The 23,138-nt window shown below is 39.9% G+C and overlaps 1 protein-coding gene across 2 annotated transcripts in view; it reads right to left on the bottom strand.

Annotated features, from left to right (window-relative positions):
- Positions 1 to 10,255: 10,255 nt before the first annotated feature.
- Positions 10,256 to 23,138, bottom strand: part of spns2 (SPNS lysolipid transporter 2, sphingosine-1-phosphate) — a 68,774-nt gene continuing 55,891 nt past the window's right edge. The window contains exons 11-13 of one of the 2 annotated variants that reach the window (XM_020612375.1): positions 20,894 to 21,057; positions 18,262 to 18,308; positions 10,256 to 13,493 (exon numbers count right to left, since the gene is read on the bottom strand). In XM_020612375.1, the coding sequence (XP_020468031.1) occupies positions 18,266 to 18,308; positions 20,894 to 21,057 (207 nt within the window). In that variant the 3' untranslated portion in view covers positions 10,256 to 13,493; positions 18,262 to 18,265. The remainder of the gene's footprint in view (positions 13,494 to 18,261; positions 18,309 to 20,893; positions 21,058 to 23,138) is intronic. The other variant, XM_020612374.1, reaches the window with a different exon arrangement.

Below are 23,138 nucleotides of genomic sequence, written 5' to 3'. Positions count from 1 at the left end.
AGGAGTTAGGTTGAAATTGGCTTTCATGGCTTGTTTTGTGATGATGTAGCTGCAGTAGCTAGCTATCTGGTCTTATTATTATCTTTGAGGTGCCAGTATGCTTCATCAGAGTTGCTTGTTAGATGATTGAAAAGCTTGGGAAGCCCCCTTCGTATCCTCTGTGATTGGCCAGCTAGGTGAGAAAGGAGCCAACACTAGATTTTCTGATGCACAGACAACTTCTTCACTTGATGAGAGATTTCCGAATCTTGGAGAGGTGAATAACACGTTTGGTGTGCTCCTCGATTTCCCCAACTTAGAAGAAGAGGACCTGCTACAGAAGTGTCAAACCCTAAGTACTGCTGTGACCCATGACAGCCAGCCGGACATTGATGGCACAGAACTTGCAAAGGAAATGAAGAATTTCCCACCATTGCCATCAAACAATATGACAAACATGGAACTTTTGACCTTCCTGCATGAGAAGGAGCTGGCAGAAATTTACCCCAACATGTGGGTTGCTTTGAGAATCTCTGCCACTCTTCCTGTTACAGTGGCTGCTGCTGAAAGAAGCTTCTCTAAGCTCAAACTGATTAAAACTTACCTGAGATCTACTATGATGCAAGAACGTCTCAGTGGACTTGCCATTATAAGCATAAACCATGTGGTCTGAAATCAGTTGTCATATGATGATGTTGTAGATGACTTTGCTGCAAGAAAAACCAGGAGAGTAAAGCTGTAGCAGGTTATGTGAGATTGAGGAGGTGATGGTGTAGTTTTTAAGTTACGGCAGTACCAAAAACACCACTAGAGGTCTTTGTAAGATCATCTTTTTATTTTTATTTAAATCCTTGTATTTTTTTGTGCCTACACGTTTCTTTAATATCTTATTTTGCACAGTGCCTTATTTATATTGTATTTTTAAGTTAATGTCACTTGTTTACACTTTTTATTTTGGGAGTATTAATAGGTACTTTATGTAAGCTATTTATATTGTATTTCATATGTTCAGTTCATTTTTTTGTATTTGTTTCTTTAATTCTTTCTAAGTATTTTGAATGTGCAATTGCTTTATTTAAATAAAAGAATGTCCAAGACAAAGCTATTACGTTTCTTAGTATATACACTAGCAGTGGAATTTACTGCGATGCAACGGGGCGCCACCTGAAATCTTGTCTAGGGCGCCAAATTGGTTAGGGCCGGGCCTGAAATGAATATTTAATGTTTAGTGCCGGTAGGGGAGGGTTCTGAGTCGATTACCCTGCTGCCTACATCCCATAACCCCCCACCCCCTACCCTGTTTCCCATGAGACTGTTGCTGCCTACAACTGCATCTGATGGCTTCACTGATTGGATTAAAGCTGGGATCATAATCATGAGGGTTCAGCTGTTTGTATAGTCACAAGAAAAAGTAATAGAACTGTTTGCAATTTCTTGGCTTTCTGCACAAATCGGTCATGAAATGTGATCTGATGTTCACCAAAGTCACAAATATCAGTAAAGCCAATATTTCTAAGCTGATAAAATACAAACAGTTACTATGAATACTGTATGTCACCTTGGTTGTAACAGTTAGACCAGCTGTTTTCTAACTGTGACTCCCATACACAGTTTACATAGTGTTAAAATATGGAAATCATAATAAAAATGATCAGAAACAGTGAATACGTCTAACCTTCAATAGCTCTGAGCAGAATTTCACCTGTCCCTGTGTATTTAATATCCGTTTGAATCCACATGACCTGAAGATATATTTTTTTTCTTCAGTGTAAATATGACTCCAAAGCATTGTTTACAAATCACATTCAGCTCAGCCCCTCTGGCTGTGAACATGTTTTCTTGGATTGGTTCCCACACTTTGTCTACACACCACCACACCACAGGCTACAAGGCTGCACAGCATGTTAACATACTGTGGCATTTTGCCTGCTACACAGATTTGGGTGCACTTTGTTCTTCACCACTATCAGGCCGCACTAGCTCTCTTCAAACTGCCCCAACACAGGACCCTGCTCATCCATGTAGCCAGTTCTATAGGTAGGACAGAAATTTAGTGAAGGCATTTTCTTGTTTCACCAGGATCACAAAGAAAGGCAGGAAAGCTTTTCACACAATTGTCAGTGTCAAAGGTCAGAGGACATTCTCATAGTCTAATGAGGCAATGCCATTAGCTAAAGGCATCTGTACTAAAATCAAGTTCCATAAGGCATGAAATGAATTGACTCAATTAGCTGAATTGATCTGAAATATTGTCAGCTAAAAGAAAGATTAACAGAGCTTCACCCATCGCCCTGGATTTGACCACAACAGCCAAATGAGCACCCCCTACTTTCATCACAACATGAGAATCCAAAATGCTGCGAGTATGGACGAGATATCATTATTTTTGCCATGATTTTGTTCATATCTGCAGGATATGTTGATTCAACAACACAACTTAATCACTGAAATAGCCATGTTAATAGTGAATTAAGTAACTTACTGCATAATCTCATATGTGTAACTGTCTAATGTTAATTGTTACTACATGAATCACAAATAAGCTCAGGCAGTTTATAATAACTTTCTGTGTGACGTTACTACATGAATCACAAATAAGCTCAAGTCAGGCAGTTTATAATGACTTTCAGTGTGATTGGGAACTTGCTACACTAGAACTTATGCATGCTTTTACTTGTTTTCTCTATCTGTCTTCACTTTAAAGTAACACTTGACTCTTCACTTGACCCAAATATCTCTCAGATGAGAGTTTATGAAGCTGACTTCTGCAACCAGAGACAGACATTACTGTGAGAAAAAGGTCAGGACCAGACTCAGTGCAAGATGACTCAAAGAAATGCAATACAAGAATCAGATGTGGTAAAAACAGAGTAGAGACTGAGGTCATATGATGTCCATCATTACCATGCCTTCAACATATGGCAGTGTGTGTTATTTGTATCATATGTTGGAAAAACAGGATTGAATGGCAAGGATGCTACACCAGATTTGGAGTGAACGCTTTTGCTAAGAATCTTTTTGTAAATTTCATTGTGATATGCCTATGCTTTGTACTTGTATTAGATTTCTTGGACCACTTTGGGAAGTTTTGCCCTCTGCATTTTACTTGTGGTTCCTAGAGTCCACAGAAGCAGAATGGGAGGCAGAGCCTTTAGCTATCAAGCTCCTCTCCTATGGAACCAACTCCCAGTCTCAGTTCAGGAAGCAAGCACCCTCTCTACCTTTAAGATTAGATTTAAGACTTTACTTTTTGATAAGTAAAGTCTTCTATCTAATCTAATCTTATGCTATTGGTTTAGACTGCTGGGGGCCCCATGATGCTCTGAGTTTCTCTCCTCTCCTCTCTCTCCATATGCCACCATTACATGTCACTAACTGTGTCTCCTCTCTCCCGTAGTGTGTCCTCTCTCTCTCCCTGTACCTTTCTGCAGGTTGCCCTGGTCCTGGAGCTCTATGTCTCTGAGGAGCAGTCACCAGCCACATCAACCTGATCAGTGTTTGATTGTTGTGTCTTGTTGCTTTTCTTCTTTTGTCTCTCCTCTATCCACTCACCCCAACCTGTCAAGGCAGAAGGCCGCCCACCAAGAGCCGGGGTCTGTCAGAGGTTTCTTCCATTAAAGGGAGTTTTTCCTCCCCACTGTCACCAAGTGCTTGCTCAAGGGGGATTTGTTGGGTTTTCCCTATGTAATCATATTGATAACAATAAGGTCTAGACCTTACTTTGTAAAGTGTCCTGAGATGACTTTTGTCGTGATTTGGCACTATACAAATACAAATGAAACTGAATTCAATTGAATTGAATTGCATTTCACCTGTTATTCCAGGAGTACTTACTTTATAAGGAATTTTGCAGCATGAATGAAAATGCACAATTCTTGGGTTTACCAATCTGAAGGATGTGTGGCAACATGGAATCAGTTTACCATCATTGCCTGCATCATGAATCAGCGATCAGATCTATTTATCACTCATGGTAGGTATTCAGACCTACTGCTGCAAAGTATTAGAACATAAGTGATTCAGCTAGAGAGAACCTAATTACCCAGAGAAGTGTAATGTAGCCCTGGATCAAAGCTCTTTAAGTTACACAGCACAAAATAAACTAGTATTCTGGATTCATTTTTTAATCTATCAATGTTTAATGATGAATCATGCTGACATTAATTCACCTGACCTCTTATTCTATCGTAGAAGAGAGGTTATCTGTGTGTACCTTGATTTCTGTGTGCGTTCTTGTGGGTGTGAGCTGTTTGATCTATTTGTGTGCAGTAGTGTATTTGTAGCCACTTGGTTGCACACACCTGTGTATAACAAATGAGGTAACTATTTGTTATCTGTTTATGTGCATGCACATACTGTATGTGAACCGTGTAATTTGCTCCTCTGCTTCCATTGACAAAGGGCTGTTGTCATTCACTGCTTCAGCCTGCATTCTGCACTATACACATATTATCCTACAATGCAATGTTCACAAAGCTGCATCCCTGCCTGCATGCAGATGCTATCACGAGCACAAGACTGCATGCATGTATAGTGTTTGGGAGTTTTTCCTAATCAGTTTATGCTGCAGTGGAAACAGTAGTTCTAAATATGGAATCGTGAGTTAAAAATAGCAACTAAAGTCAACCAACATCATCCACTCTTTACAAAGTCGAGCATAAGCTCATGTTTAATTTAGAAAGCTCATGTATTCATAACTCACACTTGCTGCACCCATGACATTGAACCCACTGTGGCATATAACAAGCACAGTTGCGCTAACACTACTCCAATGTCAATTTGGATTACATCCTTGTTAGCTAGCATGCAAATCAAATTAATTTCTCATTGCATTGGGGACCTCACTGGCACAGTTTGAAATGAAGCCACTGCTTCCAGGGCTGATGGGAGATGAGGCGTGATCATTATAACTGTCTGGAGGATAATGATGTCTTCTGCTACTGTGGTTCCAGTGACAGCAGGCCTCACCATTATTCACCATTCACATTTTCTTGAATCATTTGCGTTGACATTGCTCAGCCCACCATGAGGCACATCTCTTATTCCTTCCACATGGCTCGACAGCAAAGAGGAGGAAACAATCTCATGCTTCCTCTGGAATATGTGTCGACTTCTTTAGTGACACACTAACACATGTAGAGCCATGCATTAATGCAGACACTGACAGCTAAGTCTAGTTGGATCCTCAGGTCTGACTGTCCGTTGACACATAACAGCAGTGATGCTGAACAATTGGACAGGAAGAATAGGAGAAACATCTCTCAGTTATATGACGTTGACTGTGGGAACAAATCTCTTGTCTATACAACAAATTTATCGATGTCAGTTGTTGTCTGCATCCTCCAAAAGCACTTGCTGTTGAATTGACATTGTCACTGTCATTGTCTTGTTTCTTTGTTGTTGTACCAGTTGCTGTGTCTAATAATGTAGTGGTTTTGTGTCTACATCATTTTAACAAATATAAATAGTCTATCAGAAACTTAGAATGAAAAAAAATCATAATACAGTTTAATCTGTTGAGAAGATCATCTTTTATTTGTTTATTATTTTATTTTTTCAGCTGCAATAAAAATATGAGGAATACCTCAAGAATAAATTGTTGGACCACTTCTGTTCTCCACTCTAAACACTGCCAGGATGGTCTGCTTTTCCTTGTTTTCTGAGTTATCTATCGATACCTGTTTGTTTTGGCTGCTTGAGGCCAGTGTATCTGCCGCATGTGAATTAATGCTGTTGCAGTTCATCATATTCTGGCTCAAACATGTTAGGTAGGATTTGAGGTACTGCTATTGCTGAAAGTGTAGCTTATTTGTCAAAGTTTTTTTGTTTATGCATTGTCGTAGTTTCCTGAACGGCAACAGGAGTTGTGTACATTTATGAACTATCCTCTTGTTTTCAGGAGGAGGCTCTCCTTGTGATATCGGGTTTTATTGTTCTGAAATAATTAAATCCAGTGACACAGTAAACTGGTCAAAGATGTTTAAATTATGTGAAAATATAGTTTTTACAGTTAAAATCTGTTACAGTTTCACTAATAGCCCAGAGTCGTTTGTTGGTTTTTATTCCCAGATTTTCCTTCTAATCCCTCATGTTCAGTCCTGTTGTTAGAAAGAAATATGTGTATGTCATTTTGCATATTTGTCTACACAGGGTACATCCTGTAGTGAAGGCTTTGTTCATTTCTTCAGTGTTTTATCCTTATTTTATTTTTGTGGAATACAAAAATAAGGTGCAGTGAGCAAATGCATTCCATCCTAAGATGGTGGTGGAATAGATCAGTAGGAAATAGATCTTAGCTCTCACATTCACATAGAGATTTCCCATCAAATAAATCTGAGAACATGAGAAACATCTCCCAGATGCAAACAGTGACTTCTGTAATGTTTTTGCTATACTTTCTTCAGTAAATGTAACTGTTTCTACATTGTGAAGCAGGTTTGTGAAGTTGGTGGGTGCCAATAGAGAGATGTGAGACATTCACAGTGGAAGTGAGATTGCAGATACTTCTGTTTCATGCATTTTTCTACAGACAGTCTATTTTGGTTCTGTGTGATCAGATGTGCTTTTCCTAAGCCTGCCTTTATTTGTGTTGTACTGGTTGTCATCATACCATTTGTATTTAAAATCCATTATTCAGTGAGTCATGTTTCTTCACAGAGTTGAATTTAAGCTTTTCATGAAAAGTTCCAGAGTAATTACATATGTTTGTGGGGGCACTGTACAACAGTGATACTGTGACAGCCAGAGACCAAAGAAAAGACCCAGAAGCAGGGATCAGATATGACACTTTGGTAACAGTTCAAAGTCTTGTTTTAATTTACAGGCAGTCGGTGTAGTGATGGTACAGATAAGGTGTAAACCTGGGCGGAGGGAAGGTCAGAATCATGGAGGCCAAGAAACAGAGATGGAGTAGGCAGAGGTAGGAGTCAAAAACTAGCTAGGTCATACACAAGAGAAGATTACATAACATGAGGGATGGCTGGATTGCTTGACTACTGAGAGCACAAAGACAAACTGGCAAACAGAAAGAAGATGTGCGCGGAGTGTATATACAGTCACACAAACCCAAGAATTTAATCACTTAATCAGAGACAGGTGGGTAAGAGCTGACAGGATCTACACCAAGGGTAGGTTTAAATTAACAGTAAAAAACACACATAAGCAATATGGACACAATAAACTAGTAAGTGACTACATAGAGTTTGTGGGCGTTGTCACAGATGTCCTGGGCCAGGAGTTAGTCAGGAGCACAGCCAAAATTAGTTAAAGAAAGCACTGTCTGTCTAATGATGCTTAATAATACAACTAGGGCTTTAATTTACTTTTTACATGTATTTCAAATGTGTCACCTCACCCCTCTGACTCTGTGCCTTGAACCTAGCTACCCTGTCCAAATTTTACTATATTTGCCCCTGCAAGTGTGGGATGTAAACTTTTTGTTTCTAAACTTTATCAACAGCCTCAAATCTTTTACAGGATTAAAATATGTACAAAAATATTTAGTGGCCACACTACCATTCTTTATTTCTAAAATAATGAGTCAAATTTTAGTACCTTTAGTAAATTTTATTTTTAATAAGCTTGTCAAAAAATTAGGACAGCACTTTAATAGGATATATGAAGATGTTCAAACACATAATTTCAAGTGTAATGTGCAAATAGTTAAATAGTGTACTTTGATCAGAAAGAATTACAAATCATATGTATTCTTTTTTACTTTACTTTTAATCCCCAAACAAGCTGACATTTTGAAACCTCACATCCACTGGTGGCTATTTTTCAACCTAAATTAACTTTGCCTGTTGCACAAAGTTTGTATTTAGTGATAAAGCTCACATGGAAATTCCAGTGCTCCCTAGAATGGCTCCCCTTTTCCTGCCTACGCCCCAGTGTTTCCTGCCTGCTGCATGACTAGGTGTGTTGACTTTTAGATTGGACTGTCTGACTTTGGGGTACATATTGGTCTCACTGTGGGAAAGGGTGTTGGTTTCTCCCGGTCATCTGCTGACCAAACACCACTTCTCCAGTTTGAGCTTCCTCTGGCTCCTATATAATCTTCCCTTCTTCAAACTGGGGTTGGTTAGAAGGATCTGTTTAAAATGTAGCTCTGCCTAATGAAAGCTCTCAAGGCCAGCATCTCAAGTCTTCCTTTGTCCTAATGCACTGTGTACATACTGTCTGTGTTTGTGCATACCTGTCATAGACATTTCCATTAGTGCTAATATGTGCCATGTTAGGTAACTCTAACATTTCTAATGAATGTCAGCACACAGAAGGCCATTACCTGAAGACGTCTTCAGCCCCGTCAAGGTAAATGTGTTTTTTTCCCTTACTGCATCCACAGCACAAATGTTGTCTGTGTGATGTATCAGTATGATAGTAAACCACTTTGGAGACTGAGAGATTACCTTACAAATTGAGCCTCACATAGGCCTGCCTGACTGCACCTGAACAGCACAGTAGCTCATTCGGGACTTCTGCCTTCTTCTACCAAGATAAAAATCATGCTCTTGTAGGCCTCTGCAAAGATGGGGAGAAGAAGGAAAACAATATACAGTTCTCAAAATTTGAAAATAAATTATTTTATCCTTTATAATGGTTTAATGTAATACTTTTGGCTTAACCTATTGGTGTGTAGTTTCATTGTGATGGAGTTAAACAAGTGGATAATCTCTGTTCTGACAGCAACAACACTTCACAATAAGACAGAGTTAGTTACTAGGGAGTGAGTAAGGAACAGGCAATTATATATATAGAATAGTCCACAATTTGCAAGAATCTACTGTGTAATAAATATAAGAGGTTTATGGATTTAAATGCTTTCCTGTAAATTGAGTTTGCCTGCTGAAGCATTGTAACTTGCTTGTACCCCTTTAATTAAAGTGATGCACTATACTGAGTAGTTACAAGTTTGTCCTACATGACTTCATTATTGTTTTTACATTACTTGCCCATTTTCTGTCAAGTTGTTTATAATGTGTGTCTTTGGTCACATTCACATCTATAACAGTTACACTAGATGATAACCAGACAACTGATAAGCATATGATGTTACGGTTTCACGTCGGTCTGCTTCCTGGATTTCTGTTTGTTTACCTGTTCTCTCCCCGCTACTCTGTCACCGCAATTAGTCGCCATGTCAGTCACCCATTGCTTGTTATCTCCCGGTCCTGTCCCCTGCGGTTTCCTTTTGCATTCAGCCATCATTCCTCCCACCTGCTGCTCGTTGTCTCCCGGTCCTGTCAGGTATTAATATATACACCCTGTCTTCCGCCGCCTCTTTGCTGGTTCAGTGTAGAACTGCCACTGCAGTTAGCATTATGTGTTTGGGTCCTGTGCTTACTGTCTTTTTGACTCTGTATTCCCGTCCTGTACTACTAGTTCCCTACGGGTCCCTCCTGGTGTCGCCTCCTCTGGTTTCCTTCGTCCTTGCCTGTCTTTGGTTGCTCCCTGCCTGCCCAGGGCCTGCCTGTCGTCCTGCCATCCAGCAATACCTGTGTTTTGTTCATTAAACTGCTCTGTTCATACCCACTCTGTTTGTCTCTGTGTCTGCAACTGGGGTCCCCACCACACTCACACGTAACATATGATGTATTACTGTGATAAATGCTATACACTTATTTAGAAAATGTTTTCCTTCACAGAGGGCATAGGGATACCAATACAAGCAGTTCCATACCTGCATAAGCTCTTCACTGAAGCAAATGAATATGAACTTAACAGTAAACTAAATCTACTCACAGATTACTGTTCTTGAATTGTGAAGCAACATTTTGAAACAGTTAGGAAAACCTGCACCTGAGAATGGACCTGGGAAAACGAGAAAAATGGTGTCTGTATGGTGGTGTATATGAATAAACCTGTCTGCTTTATCTTCACTGTTTATAAGGCATCAGCATCACTAAAACAATATGACATATAGATGTGAACAGAATTCATAATCTCTTAGTTGTCTTTTAGTAACTAATGTGCAATAGGCATAGCAGATATGTAGTATTTTGCCTATAATGGCTTAATCTAAGGCTCACAACAGTTACATAATACTGAAGACACACTTGTCTTTCTTTAAAAATCAGACTTATGACTGCTTTGAAGTGTAACACTTTATAGGAGGAACTCCTGAAATACACAAGGGGACAGTATTTAAGCAAACATATTTCTTAACAGAGACTGCTGGATGTTGATTCATTTGGAGGTGCTCAATATTTCTCAGAATACAGAAAAAGGGACAATGGTGGTATAAAGTGATTAAATAGGTTTATTTCATTTACAGACATGTACATTTCTATCAACCCATCAAGGGAGCATCACAGTTCAATTCTAGAATAATATCCATTGATTTCTCTGACACTTGTATTTCATTGCTCCAAATATAAAAATAGCCACCGTTTTCTGCCCGATACCAGAAATAGGTTTCTTTATACATGCTTCTTGTATAACAAGAAATAGCAATACATCACTTCAGTGATTATTAACATATGATTATTTATTGATACAATGGACTTGTATTCCTAAAAGATTGATGTTAATTAAACAAAATTTGGCAAAATGAAATTTGATTCATGACCTATCTGACGAGAGATTCAGATAAATGACAGCATGTCAGCATGGAGAGCAGGAAGTGACAGACGACTGAGGCAGAGGCTGTGAAGTTGCTATGGTTCAAATAAATCCCTGAACATTAAGTGTGCAAAAATGATTTGATCAGTTGTACTTAAAAAAAAAAACCTATAAGGGCTACAAACACGAATGCAAAAGTATTGCACCCTAACAATGAAATCAATATGTTGTCTTCCACCATTTCATTGCGGTTCCTCTGTGTATAATATGTGTGAGATGTCCAATTCATGGTCACAGTAAGCATGGTAAATCTTAGTAATATAAAAAAGGTCTTGTGCTGTTTCATTGGGATACAAAAGATGAACAAATAGGCATTTCTAAACCCAAGGACATACAACAAAGAGTAGTACACTCAAACTTTAAAGTTCCCTTTATAGATTATTCTTCATTATGGTAATAAACAAATAAATACTTTGCATCCAAGCCATCATTTACAATATATTAAAATTGCTGCGTGATATAGCTATATATATATATATATATTGTAGTTATTAGAAAAACTCATTTGGTAACATTAAAAAACAAAAGGAAACTAGATACAAGGAAGGTAAGAAGCTTAGTTCATTAAGAAGATGTAGTTGTGTAAACACATCAAGTTGAACAGAATCACATTCAGAAAACTCCACAGTTGGAGAAATGCTAAAGCTAATGATCTGGCAACAAGGACACAGCCCACATAGCACCCCACACACAGCCAGTGAGTCATGCTTGCACATCAATGCTACAAGAACCACCTCAATGTCACCTTCATCCTTCGGCTAACATGACTCCATTCTTCTCCTTCTGTGTTTTCTTAGAGGTCTGCAAAGTGCTTTTTTCCCTTTAAGCACAAGCTTCACACATTTTGACTTCATTACTTTGACTCACTAAAACTATATCCACCAGGTAATATATGACAAAAAAAGGATCTTTAAGCTTCAAATGAAGCTTTTGCCTAAATCTTTGTCTATACGAGCAACAAACTGCAGCCGTCCTCACAGAATTCCCTCCTTTTCACAGGAGATTGCATTTATATTGTATAATTACATGTAGGATACTGTGATTCGTGCATAGAGTGATGAACTCAAATCCAGGTTTTCTGTCTATTGTGTACTTCTACTTCCTCTATAAATCTCTGTCATCTTCTGGTGTGGCTATTGAAGGGGACTTTTGGTTTGTGGAGTGACATCTGAGGACATGCTGGGATGCTCTTAAAGGGGGATTCCTCACCGATCTGTTATCACTGCTAAGAGCTTACCATTAGTCTAACCTGCAGCTGAATAATTTCTCTTTCCTGTCTGGGATTTTGATTTCCCTCACTAATAACGTGATGATGTGACTTGAGCTCTTCTCAAAGGTCCTTTCTTCTAATTGTGCAATGGAATATCTACAATTGCAAAGGGGAAGATCTCTTCTCACAATACCTGTTATTGTAACAAGCATGGACCAGACTGGAATTCGTCATTAAAAGTGGCTTTCTTTCTGTGTGGGTGTTGTGTCCAGAAATTCAAAACCAACCATCAGAGAGTGAGCCCTTTAAAGGGAAGCCCAGCTCACTGATAAGGCAGTGTGTATAAAAAATTGTTGGTTTGCACACATATCTTTTGTATTGCTTCTTATGTACACAAAACACAGGCGTTAATCCCTAAAAGTCAACAAAGTAGCATTTCATTTACTTCTGGGAAAAGCATGTACATTATAAATGATAAACTATATAATCCAGTGTCTGCTTTAAATCACCTGGGTTGCTTCATTATCCTTCTGAAACAATCATAGGCAGCAACCTCCAATTTAAAATCTAACATCACACAGAAAAAAAAATCACAAGAAACCTTGTGAAAAGTAATGTGCAGAAACCTCTAATCTCTGCCATGTTCCCTGGCACTGTCTACACTGATTTAAGTGCTAAAAGCTAAAAATAAAAAAGGGTGGTCAAGGTAAGCATCTGCTGATGTGAAAGCTCCAATTTTTTTAAGGCGGATTCATTGACCTTTAGACAGTAACACTTTTTTGGCTCCTGATTGATAGCTATGGTTACATGCACAGCAAAACGTAATGATTGTGAGAATACTGCGGTCATCATGTAAACACTATATTTAAATGATGTTCATGTTGTTAATACTGTGATAAAGATATGTAGGGTAATTTGATGCTAGTCACATTACTGACTGCTTGTTTGAACTGATAAACAGCACTTAACTAGAGAAAGTCTGTGCAAAATGAATGGTGGAAAATTTGCATGGGACACCAGAGACACCAGAGGAGCTTTATGACTGTAGATGATGCATATAAACAGCTTATTGAAACTCATTTTGCAGCCAAAAGGTGAACTATATTGGGCATGTAAGCATAAGCAGTGATGAAGTCATGAGAGTTGTTGGTGGTCAGTGCAAGTCTGAAGGAATGTAATGATGTGATGGCACTTGGTGCAGATTGACAGCCAATGTAACAGATGGACGCATAAGAGACAGACTACTTGACAGACACACAGACAGACAGACAGGGCAGGTTCATGGTCAGCTTTCAGTAGTATGACATCAGAAGTCAGAGGGGATCACAGGGGACTTTGCAGCCCCACCTCCTCCCTAGAAGGTTCAGTGGATCCTTGCAGACAGAGGTGAGGAGGACACCAGCTGGAGCCTCAGTGCACTGCTGTGGACCCTCTCGCTAGTCTGTGAATCAGTGGCAGTTCAAGGAGGGGCAAGACGCTCCCTCGTTCCCAATCTGAGCAGCCTCTACGAGCTTATAAAAAGGAAGAGCAGCAGGAGCAAGGAGGACAAAGACGATGACGACAGGGAGGATGACGCGGGTGTGGTTCTAAAGAAGTGCATCAGCTACCCTTGCTCTTTATTTCCAGCTTGTCATCCGTATTGAGTTTGGTTGCTCCTGCAGACAGCTCCTTATTTGGTTGTCACCTGAAAGAGAAAAAGAGGGATGTGAGGAAACAGAGGGGCTTTCTCATGTAATTAATGCTGAGGTCAAAAGCTTGTAGGCCATCTGTTAGGACCTTCCTGATAACGCTTACACTCCAGGACCAGCCTGTGACCTAAATATTTTCCAGCACACAACATATCGACACACACAGTTTGTTTAATGCAGATCTCCCCCCAGTCGGTATAAGTGTGAGCTATAAGCCACAGCAACACACAGTAAATGTGTCTCCAGATGTGCAGACTGAGGCTTTACATTTGATGTGTCTATATGCTATTAAGTTTAAAGTGTCTCATAGTTGTATTTAAATACAGATCTTGAGTAAATGTTCTTGTTAAAATTAATTTCTTTGCATGCTCTCTATCCTAAGAATTTTGATTTGTTCAAACAGAGCAACTCTCATATAAAATCAGCTAGATTTCTGCCTTTGTTCATTTGCATTCCCTTACAGTATCATTTTTAACAACTTGTTTATGAATGTAAAAACAGAAACCTTAATATGGGTTGAATCCACTGAGTGACTTCTATTATTAGTTGTTCATGACTATTTATTCAGATGTCTTAAAATCTCTTCCAGCTTCTGAAATTGCACATAAACAAAGCTTATGTGTTGGGAAATGTAGTGCCAGAGGGAAAAGTCCAGCTGAAGATTAAACCATTAAGCGTTCATGTTGCCATGTTTGCAATCTCTTTAAATTGGATGAGAGAGATAGTGGTGCATCCTGCTGTTTGCTGTGGTCTGCCATCACAGTGCCCTGTATTCCTCAGTGCACAGTATACTACTGGTGCTACAATAGGATTAGTACAGGCAGCTATAGGGGGAGCAATTTTATGAGCTAGTGTCTTGCATTCTGAAACACAGACACACACCTATAAACCTGCAGATGAACTGATGCACTCCAGAAAAACAACTTCATACAAACAAGAGTGATTAGCATGAACAGGAAAATTAGTAGAATTTTGAAAATAAAATGTTATAGATGTAGATCCTGGAATTAACCATTTCCTCAATGTCAGTTGTAGACACTTGTGAACTGTTGTATGTGCCAAGCTCAAAATTAAATTGCTCAAAAGCCTGCATGGCATAGAGATACTTAGAATTATGAATGCTCTGATACTACCCTGACTCATTGCTGCTTCACTATTACTGTGTTGGAGACTGTTGGGAAAAGGGGAGGTCTGATTGGTCTGGCAAGCAAGCAAACTCTAATCAAGCCAACTTGTAGTGGTTTTTGGCAGGAAGGATGCAAATCATGACTGAACCCAGCCAGGCTGACAACACTGCAGATCTGACTGACTTCATATTTGAGGACAGATGGAGAAAGTGTTGAATGGTGCAGTAAATGAGACCAAAGATAAGTTGAGGAGAGCTAGGAACTCATCTGTTTCACTTATTCATCTGATAATGAAAGATTAAAGTCTGAAAGCCTAGGGTACTTATTCATCTGATAATGAAAGATTAATGTCCTATAGCCTAGGGCTTTTTTCAGTGTACTGTAAGATGTACAGGTCATATTTGTGTGCATATGTGCTCTGTGGTTACTGCCCTAGCCAGCACCATGAGCCCACTGAGCACTGCTGAATGAGAGTTTAAAGAAAGAAATTACGTGCCTGCAGCTGTATAAACACTTTGAACAGTTAAGAGTTTGGACAGCAGTGTTAAAGTCAGAGTTTTACTTCATGGCATAAATTTACTCCTCAGATACAATGAGATTGTGGTTACTGAATAAATGTGTTCCACAATGCTCCACAGTGAGACCTCATGCTGATCTTCAGTCCCCAGCTTGGAGGTGTCCTCTAGTTATTGTGCAGTGTGGGGTCGGGCTGGCCAGCAGAAGCCAGTTCCTCCTGCAGAGGAAGTGAATTGGTTCTCTGTATATCTGACCTACTTGAGGGACTGTATCACTGGAGATAGCTTGTGATATATAACCGCTTATGTAATTATTGCTTCAGATGATTCACTGTGGCGACCCCTAACAGGAACAGCCTAAAGAAGAAGAAGAAGAAGATGTAATTACTGCTTCTCTTTATCCTCATTGATTCAGTAGTTATATTTTGTAACTACTAGTTATGTTTTCTAACTACTGAATCAATGAGGATAAAGAGAAGCAGTAATTACATCTTGCTGTGCCTGGTAGGCTAGTGGGTAAGGTGCAGAGGCAAGAGTGCTGCGCCCCAGGTTCGAATCAGGGTTGCGGCCAGTGTGATGGGGAGTGTAGGAAAGAGGTGAAGAGGCGAGTGCAGGCAGGTTGGAGTGGGTGGAGAAAGGTGTCAGGAGTGTTGTGTGACAGAAGAGTGGCAGCAAGAATCAAAGGAAAGGTGTACAAGACAGTAGTGAGACCAGCTATGCTGTATGGGTTAGAGACTGTAGCAGTGAGGAAAAGACAAGAGGCAGAGATGGAGGTAGCAGAGATGAGGATGTTGAGGTTCTCTTTAGGAGTGACCAGGATGGACAGGATTAGGAATGAGCACATCAGAGGGACAGCTCAGGTCGGCTGTTTTGGGCACAAGGTCAGCGAGGCCAGATTGAGATGGTTTGGACATGTGCAGAGGAGGGATAGTGGTTATATTGGTAGAAGGATGTTGGAGATGGAGCTGCCAGGCAAGAGGTCAAGAGGAAGGTCAAAGAAGAGATATATGGATGTGCTAAAAGAGGACGTGAAGATAATTGGTGTGAGAGTAGAGGATGCTGAGGATAGAGTTAGGTGGAAACAGATGATTCTCTGTGGTGACCCCTAACGGGAACAGCCAAAAGAAGAAGAAGAAGAAGATTCAGTAGTTATGTTTTCTCTTTAAGTTCCTCTTCATCTTGTCAGATAACATTTTTTTTAAATAGTTTGAATATTCCTCTTAATTTACCACAGTTTGACAATAAAACCATTTATTTTCCTTATGTTCTTTATGTTTTTCTTTTAATTATTTCTCAGAGCAGCATGTTGAACCTTTAGGAACAGTGGTCAGAGTGAGTGCAGGGCTGAACTGTGAACACTACTGATATGTGTCAGACCAAGGGGAGGAAAGATTACTCCAGTCGGTCACTGGATTATCCTGCAAAACAAATTTGTTGGAAATCAATCGCTGCAGTGCTCCTTAGTGGTTTCATGTTAGAATAGCAATGATCAGCTCACAGGCATAGTCAACTCTGACCTCATGAAGCTATAATGATTGTTCTCTATAATTAGCTCCCTTTGACAACAGCAGGAGAAAATGTCTGAACTGCTGATTTTGACAGAGAACTGATGAAACCCTCAGGCCGAGAGCAGAAGCTGCCACCTGATATGTGTGGCAGCCCTGTGGAATCCTTTTGTGTCACCTGTCATTAGTCGTGCATGCTAACGTCACCCTGCCAGTGGTAATAACAGTGCAGTACTTACAGTGATGGTTTTGCATATCACATTATCTTCAAATTGTAAAGCCTTGATACTGCATTAGACTGTTTTCCAAACCACACCACAAATCAAAATTGATTTCTTGCCTTTGAGACTGTCATTGCCTCCCATTCATCAGCAAGCTATGCAAATAAGCTTGCACAGCTTTCAGTTGCTTTTCTCTTTTTGCTATAGCTAGGCTATGTTGTGTAGTGATACAGTTGCAAGCACAGTGTGTCTAGAAATCTCTCACTGTTGGGATATTCAAAAACACTCTGACATGGAAAATTTGCCTAGCTCATGTTAGATAATCCATATATCTAACATCTATCTACATAATTCACATTACCCCTTCAACACCACCTGTGTTTGCTTATTATTTTTTTCTGGGACAGAATTCTCAGCAATATACAGTAAATATCCTGAATTATTGTCTGCACTTTACATATTAGTAATCTTTGTTATTCTTGTTTGTTGTCTAATGTATTTGGGGGAGGGTACAACTGCAATTCACTGTGAAATACAATATTAAATAATTAGAACATTTGTAAGCAAGCTTATGATCAAACCTTTGTTGGAAACTTTCAATCTTCTTATGAACTCCAACTCAAAATATAAAAGGCAGTTGTTTATCACATAGTGACTACTCTTTGTTGGTCTTTTTCGAACTCAGTATTTTACACTGAAGAAACAGGCAGGGAATTACTGGGAGGTGGTTGTAATAAATGCAGCAATTCATACTAACCTATTTCTGGCACTTTGAGCACAGCATTGCTTAGAAGACGTATAAATTCAGATAAAATTTCAAAGAAATCATCAGAAAGGGCTTCAACCTTGACCTTTTGGCAAAACATGATAGCCTTTACAAGAAGGTCACACCTGTTTCCTTGTCCTTCTAATCAGTGAGCCAGAGTTTAATGTAGCTCCCCATTGTCCTAAAGTGCACAGTTGATGGTGTGCTACCGATTACTGTGTCTTTATTTTTCCTCAGCTAGTAATTAGAGAAGTTTTGCATCATGTGTGTGGGTCTGATAAAGGCAAGGAAGGTGGGGAGGCAGCTCCTGTCTCTGTAAGATGCCAGAGAGTTGGTTAAATAACCACCACTTCAAGAATACCTAAACACTTCCTAAGTACAAGGATCAGAGACCAACAATTTGTGTATTATCATGTGTATCTTCTCCAGTGCTGCCATAAAGCTCTGGATAATCAAGCCAAAGTGTCCTGATTATTTTAAGCCCTGAAAATCTCATTTTCAATCTCTCTCTTAATGAAATGAGCTCTGTAGGAAATCAGGAGGGAGCCCTATGTTCTAGCACCATCTCTTTGTTATCAACCATGTAAAGTGTAAAGTGTGAAAACATCTTTATAGAAAAGGGCAATTTACCTGGTCATACCTTGACTGAGGATGGTGGTCGTGTCAGCTGGCTCAACCTGGGGACAGAAGAATGGTTCTATGCATTAAAAATGCCTAAAAACCTTTAGACAGCTCTTTTAAAACCAATTTCAGAATTTACTGGATTATTCTCATTTCTCTACTCTAATATCTGTTTCTACCAGTTTTTCCTGACTTCACTCATCACATGGTGACTGTCCTGTTCAGTCACCCTTCATTACTGTCTGCTTGTCTGATCCCCACGGCTGCAGTGCTCTGTCTGTCTTGACCCACACTGGATCTGTACCATCAAGGTGCACTGGCATGGCAGATAAGACAGTTCCGCTCTCACACATCACTAAGTGCAAATGTAGACCCAGAATGCTGGGGGAGGTAACATGCACTAAACTCGAGCTATTGATGGCAGCCCTGCAACCAAAAAAAGCTAACAACCTAGAAATAATAAAGCAGTCTTTAGGGCTGAAAATAGACAAGCGTGCTCCAGTGAACAACTTGTTCAGCTCCGCTTCTTTGCTAAATAAATCTGAGGACAAATTCAAAGGAGGGAAAAAAGCTGCAGAGCGCTCTGTAAAGTCAGGGGGGAATTTATAAACTGGGTGCTTTATAGCATGAATGAAATCTATAAATATCACATTCATGGAACAGCACAAATCACATGAAACTGTGGCTGTGGTCTCCGTTCTCAGTCCCTTGGGGCGCTGTTTGCAGCTGTCATACTAGAGCTGCTGCTGCTGAAGTTTGAGGTTTTTCTAAATTGGAATGCTTAGTACAAATCTGTCCAGTTCTACAGAGGCAACAGTATGTTTGCTGTGTATATACCTGGATGTAATGCAACAAGTTGGTGTATCATTTACCCATTTATAGGTAAGACGTACAAGCAAGAGTGGAACAAAATAAATCATTTGTTTAACGACAAGTTTCAAATGTCATATGTTACAGTCAGTATATGAATGCAGTTATTAATGACTCATTAACAGCAAACATGCTTATTATAAACATTTATACCTATACATTGGATTTTATTACCATTTATTAATTACTTATTAATAATTGTAACTAACATGCCTGATGTTTATTATCAATGTCTTATTAACATTTATAATTGCAGATTTGTTAGCTTATTATAAAGTGAGTGTTACAATGAATACGAATGACTTGAGTTGGTTACAAACTCAGTAATATATATTTTTCACAGCCTGGCAGCCCACATGCAACCCACTATTCTACTGTTTTTAACTGATCTAAAAAGCATTGTTAAATGTACTAAGCTGTTAACTTAAACTTATATTCCCATAATAAAAGATGACTTATGACAGCACTGATACTGTATTAGCGTTGTGGTGTAGTTGTATAAAGGCATCTGTGTCTGTTTCATATCTGAGACTTTCTCAGTCCATCTACTGCTCCATTAGCTTTGTCCTACAGCATGCTGGGTGAAAGTCAATGGGCTGTGGTTAGATATAGTTTGAGTGAACATGCGCCATCTGCACATCCTTTGCAATAATAGTCAAATAGCTTGAACCATATTGGAGCACAAAGTATCTATTAATGGTAGGAGAGCAAGAGTGGGACTTTTCATTTAGTAGCTGTTTTGCATTTCTTCCCTTTTTTTCCAAAGTAGGCCCAACAAAAGCCACAGGATGGCTTACTGGTGGCTGCTATGGAGTTCCTTTGCAAAGAACCTTTTAAATCATTACACTTCACACTTAGGATATGGTAACAGTTTGGGTGGTAGCTTGAGTTTTGGTTTATAAAATTGAATAAATCCTAAAGTTAGAGGAACTTTAAATTTCCATAAACCTTGCCTAAGATGGCATTTATTTTGTTTTCATCATAACCAATAAGCTTTTTCTATACTGAAATCTCTCTCTTGTTTCTGTTTATGAAGGTTTTTGGCATCAACCACCTCTACAGGGTAAAGAAAAGCGACTGCAGACAGATATCAGACATCAGACATCCTGTCTAAAAATGTCCCTCATCTTCAACAGGAAGTCATTTCTGACAACGCCGCCACCAGGGGAGTAAGTCAATGTGATAAAAAAATAGGAAAAAATAGTCAGACGAAAACAAGAAGTCATGTCTCACCATTGTAAAGAGAATAAGTGAGTTTGTTTTAGCCTTTTTAAGGTCATAAGCGGCTACCATGCCCTCTATGTTCATGTCTAGGTGTTTGAAAGAGGAAAATATGAAGGCATGAAAAAGGCTGTAGCTGGTAAAAGTCTAAGTAAGCACACTTTAACAAAGTGATGGCTAGAACTGCTTGTGACTACTTTGGAGCACTTTTAGCTGACTGAGACTTTCTATTGGCTCAAGGGACCTAGTGAGTCTTGCAGAGATGGCACTGGTGTTGGCATCACTGGGCACCTTGTCCCAGACAGCATCAGGATAAAACAGCATAGCACTGTGCAGAAAATGTCTCTAAACTCCTTATGTCTGCATGGCACTCAGAATAAAACCAACAATATTGCTGCTACTGCTCATATTGCTTCTGGTGTGTTTGGATTTTTTGAGCTGTTACAAAGTCAGCGGAGGACAACTCAAGAAAGTATTTAAAATTCAAAGAACGACTGACTAAATAATAAATGAAATCATGAGTTATTCAAACAATGTCTGAGTCACTTACTGTTTCTCTGCCTTCTCTCTGTCATCCAGGAAAAACAATGCAGTGGCCAGGAAAAACATGCCCCCCAGGACAATGATGAAGGGACAGAGCATGAGGGCATAGCCCAGACTGAGGAACTGCCACAGTGCCGACATGGTGTAGCTCTGCCTAAGGGAATCGGAGATCTGCTCCCAGGCACGCAGGCACAAATACACAGTGGCAAACACACCCACATCCCCACCAAAACCATCACATGTACGCACGCAGACAAACACAGTGAGAGACATGGGAGAAGAGAAATTCATTCACACTAAACATTCAGCAAAGGTTCTTAAAACATCTTGTCATGGTCTGACACACTACATGGTTCTACGCTGGTTGCACACTCACAATGGACACTTTACAGAGTTCTGCATGTTTCATCATAACAACAGATAAAACTGACACACAGCATGATGTAAGAGTTTTATAGCTAACAGCTCATATTTCTGTCGAGGGCTGGCATTCAGTGCATGGCAGGGAAGAAAATAACAGCTGGAGAATGGTGGGTGCGATGTGATCATTTCAGCCTCCCAGTATTACTCATACGTGAGATCTTATACATGCATAGAGCACCGTACTGAAATCATGACGGTGGCTTTCAGCAGATTGTGTGGAGGCATGCACAGCAGGAGCAGGCGGGGGCTCATCTGTGTGTGAATGAGTCTGAGTGGCCATAGGTTAATCTTGCTTAAGCATATTGATTACATGTTAGCATCAGCAGAATGAGATTGTCTAGGGGGAGACATGGAGAACTGCTGACAGGAGGATGTCTGTGGGGCTGCCTGTGTGCATTCAGTATATGTTCATACAGCCGGGTGACAAATTAAAAGAAAAACCTGAATAACTGAGGATGACAGTGCCCCCATGCACAGGGCCTGAGGGGTCACTGGATGGTTTTTGATTGAGTATGAAAATGATACAAATCAGATGTGGTGCTTCTTCACAGTCACCAGATCTCAACCCACCTATGGAAGATTTTGGAGTGCCGTGATAGACAGTATCTCCACCACCATCATCATAACACCAGCTAAGGGAACATCTTTGGAATGCTGAATTTGTTCCCAGCACCTTACTAAGCCACTTCGTGTTGGTTTTCACCCATCTGTATGTGCATGTGCAAAACATTTGAGCACATGCAAGTGCCATGAGGAATTATCGGAGAAGAAGAGATAAGAGTGGAAAAAAATAAAATATCTATGTGATTAAATCAAGTACATGTCCAGCGGCTGTGTGTATTGCCAGTGTAAAGCTTTTTTCGTCAGTTACTGTAAAAGGCCTGTAACCTCCACAGTACAGCTTAGCTAAAATATACAGTGAATTGCTGCATGCATTAGTGAGCCAGAAGGTACTTCTTGGGAGATTACTGGCATTTCCCTGCATCCCATTCCACTGTGGCCAATTCCTACTCATGTAGTACAGGACAAGTCCATTATATGCTTTTCAGGGGATTCTGATGTGACAACTGACTTGGTCTACATACTGAGGGAGGGGGATCTTGGCTCAAGCTGAGGAGGATTTCAGATGTACTGAAGCACATTGAAGAGCAAGAAGTGGTAATTGTGTGGCATGTGGGCACCAGTATCTCCAGGCATTTCCACAAAAAAAGCAGCTATGGTGCACTGGAAACATCACACTGGTTTGTAGAGTTGAATCCATTATCTGTAGGACTGTGTGGTGCACATCACTCACTCAGTCATTTTCTCTTTTGGTTGCTTAGCAATAACCACAAGTTTGTTTTTCTAGAGATTTTCTGCTTTGCTCATTCACAAGATTTGTGCCAGTCTGCATGGATGACTCTGTAACTGCCCGTGCTCAGTGTGCGTCACGACAAGTCCATCACACCCGCGTGCTAAACCTCAGTTCAGGAACTGAGGGAGTGAGTAGTGACGCACTTGGAGTGTTCTGTGCATTGCTGGTTGGTGGTTTGCGGAGGAGTGAGAAACCCCTGGACATTCAGTGTCTCAGTCAGAGGACAGTCGTGACCCTGGATGGAGAAGATCGGGTTGAGTGACTAACTGTGGAGCCATGTTTGAGTAACTCTGGTTGACAGTGTCTGTGTGTGTTTGTTTGGTGCATTATTCTGACATTTGGAGCTTGGACTTTGGAATATTGCTTGACTATCAGCAGAGCAGTGATATTATACAGTAGCATCACTTTTCCACAAATGCTATAACTTTGGAGCTAGTGTTGTACATTTTTTAACCAATACATCAGTTGGCCATTT

The sequence above is a fragment of the Monopterus albus genome, unplaced genomic scaffold (assembly GCF_001952655.1).
Source record: "Monopterus albus unplaced genomic scaffold, M_albus_1.0 scaffold124.1, whole genome shotgun sequence".
Lineage (NCBI taxonomy): Eukaryota > Metazoa > Chordata > Actinopteri > Synbranchiformes > Synbranchidae > Monopterus > Monopterus albus.
This window is presented reverse-complemented; position numbering and strand designations above follow the sequence as displayed.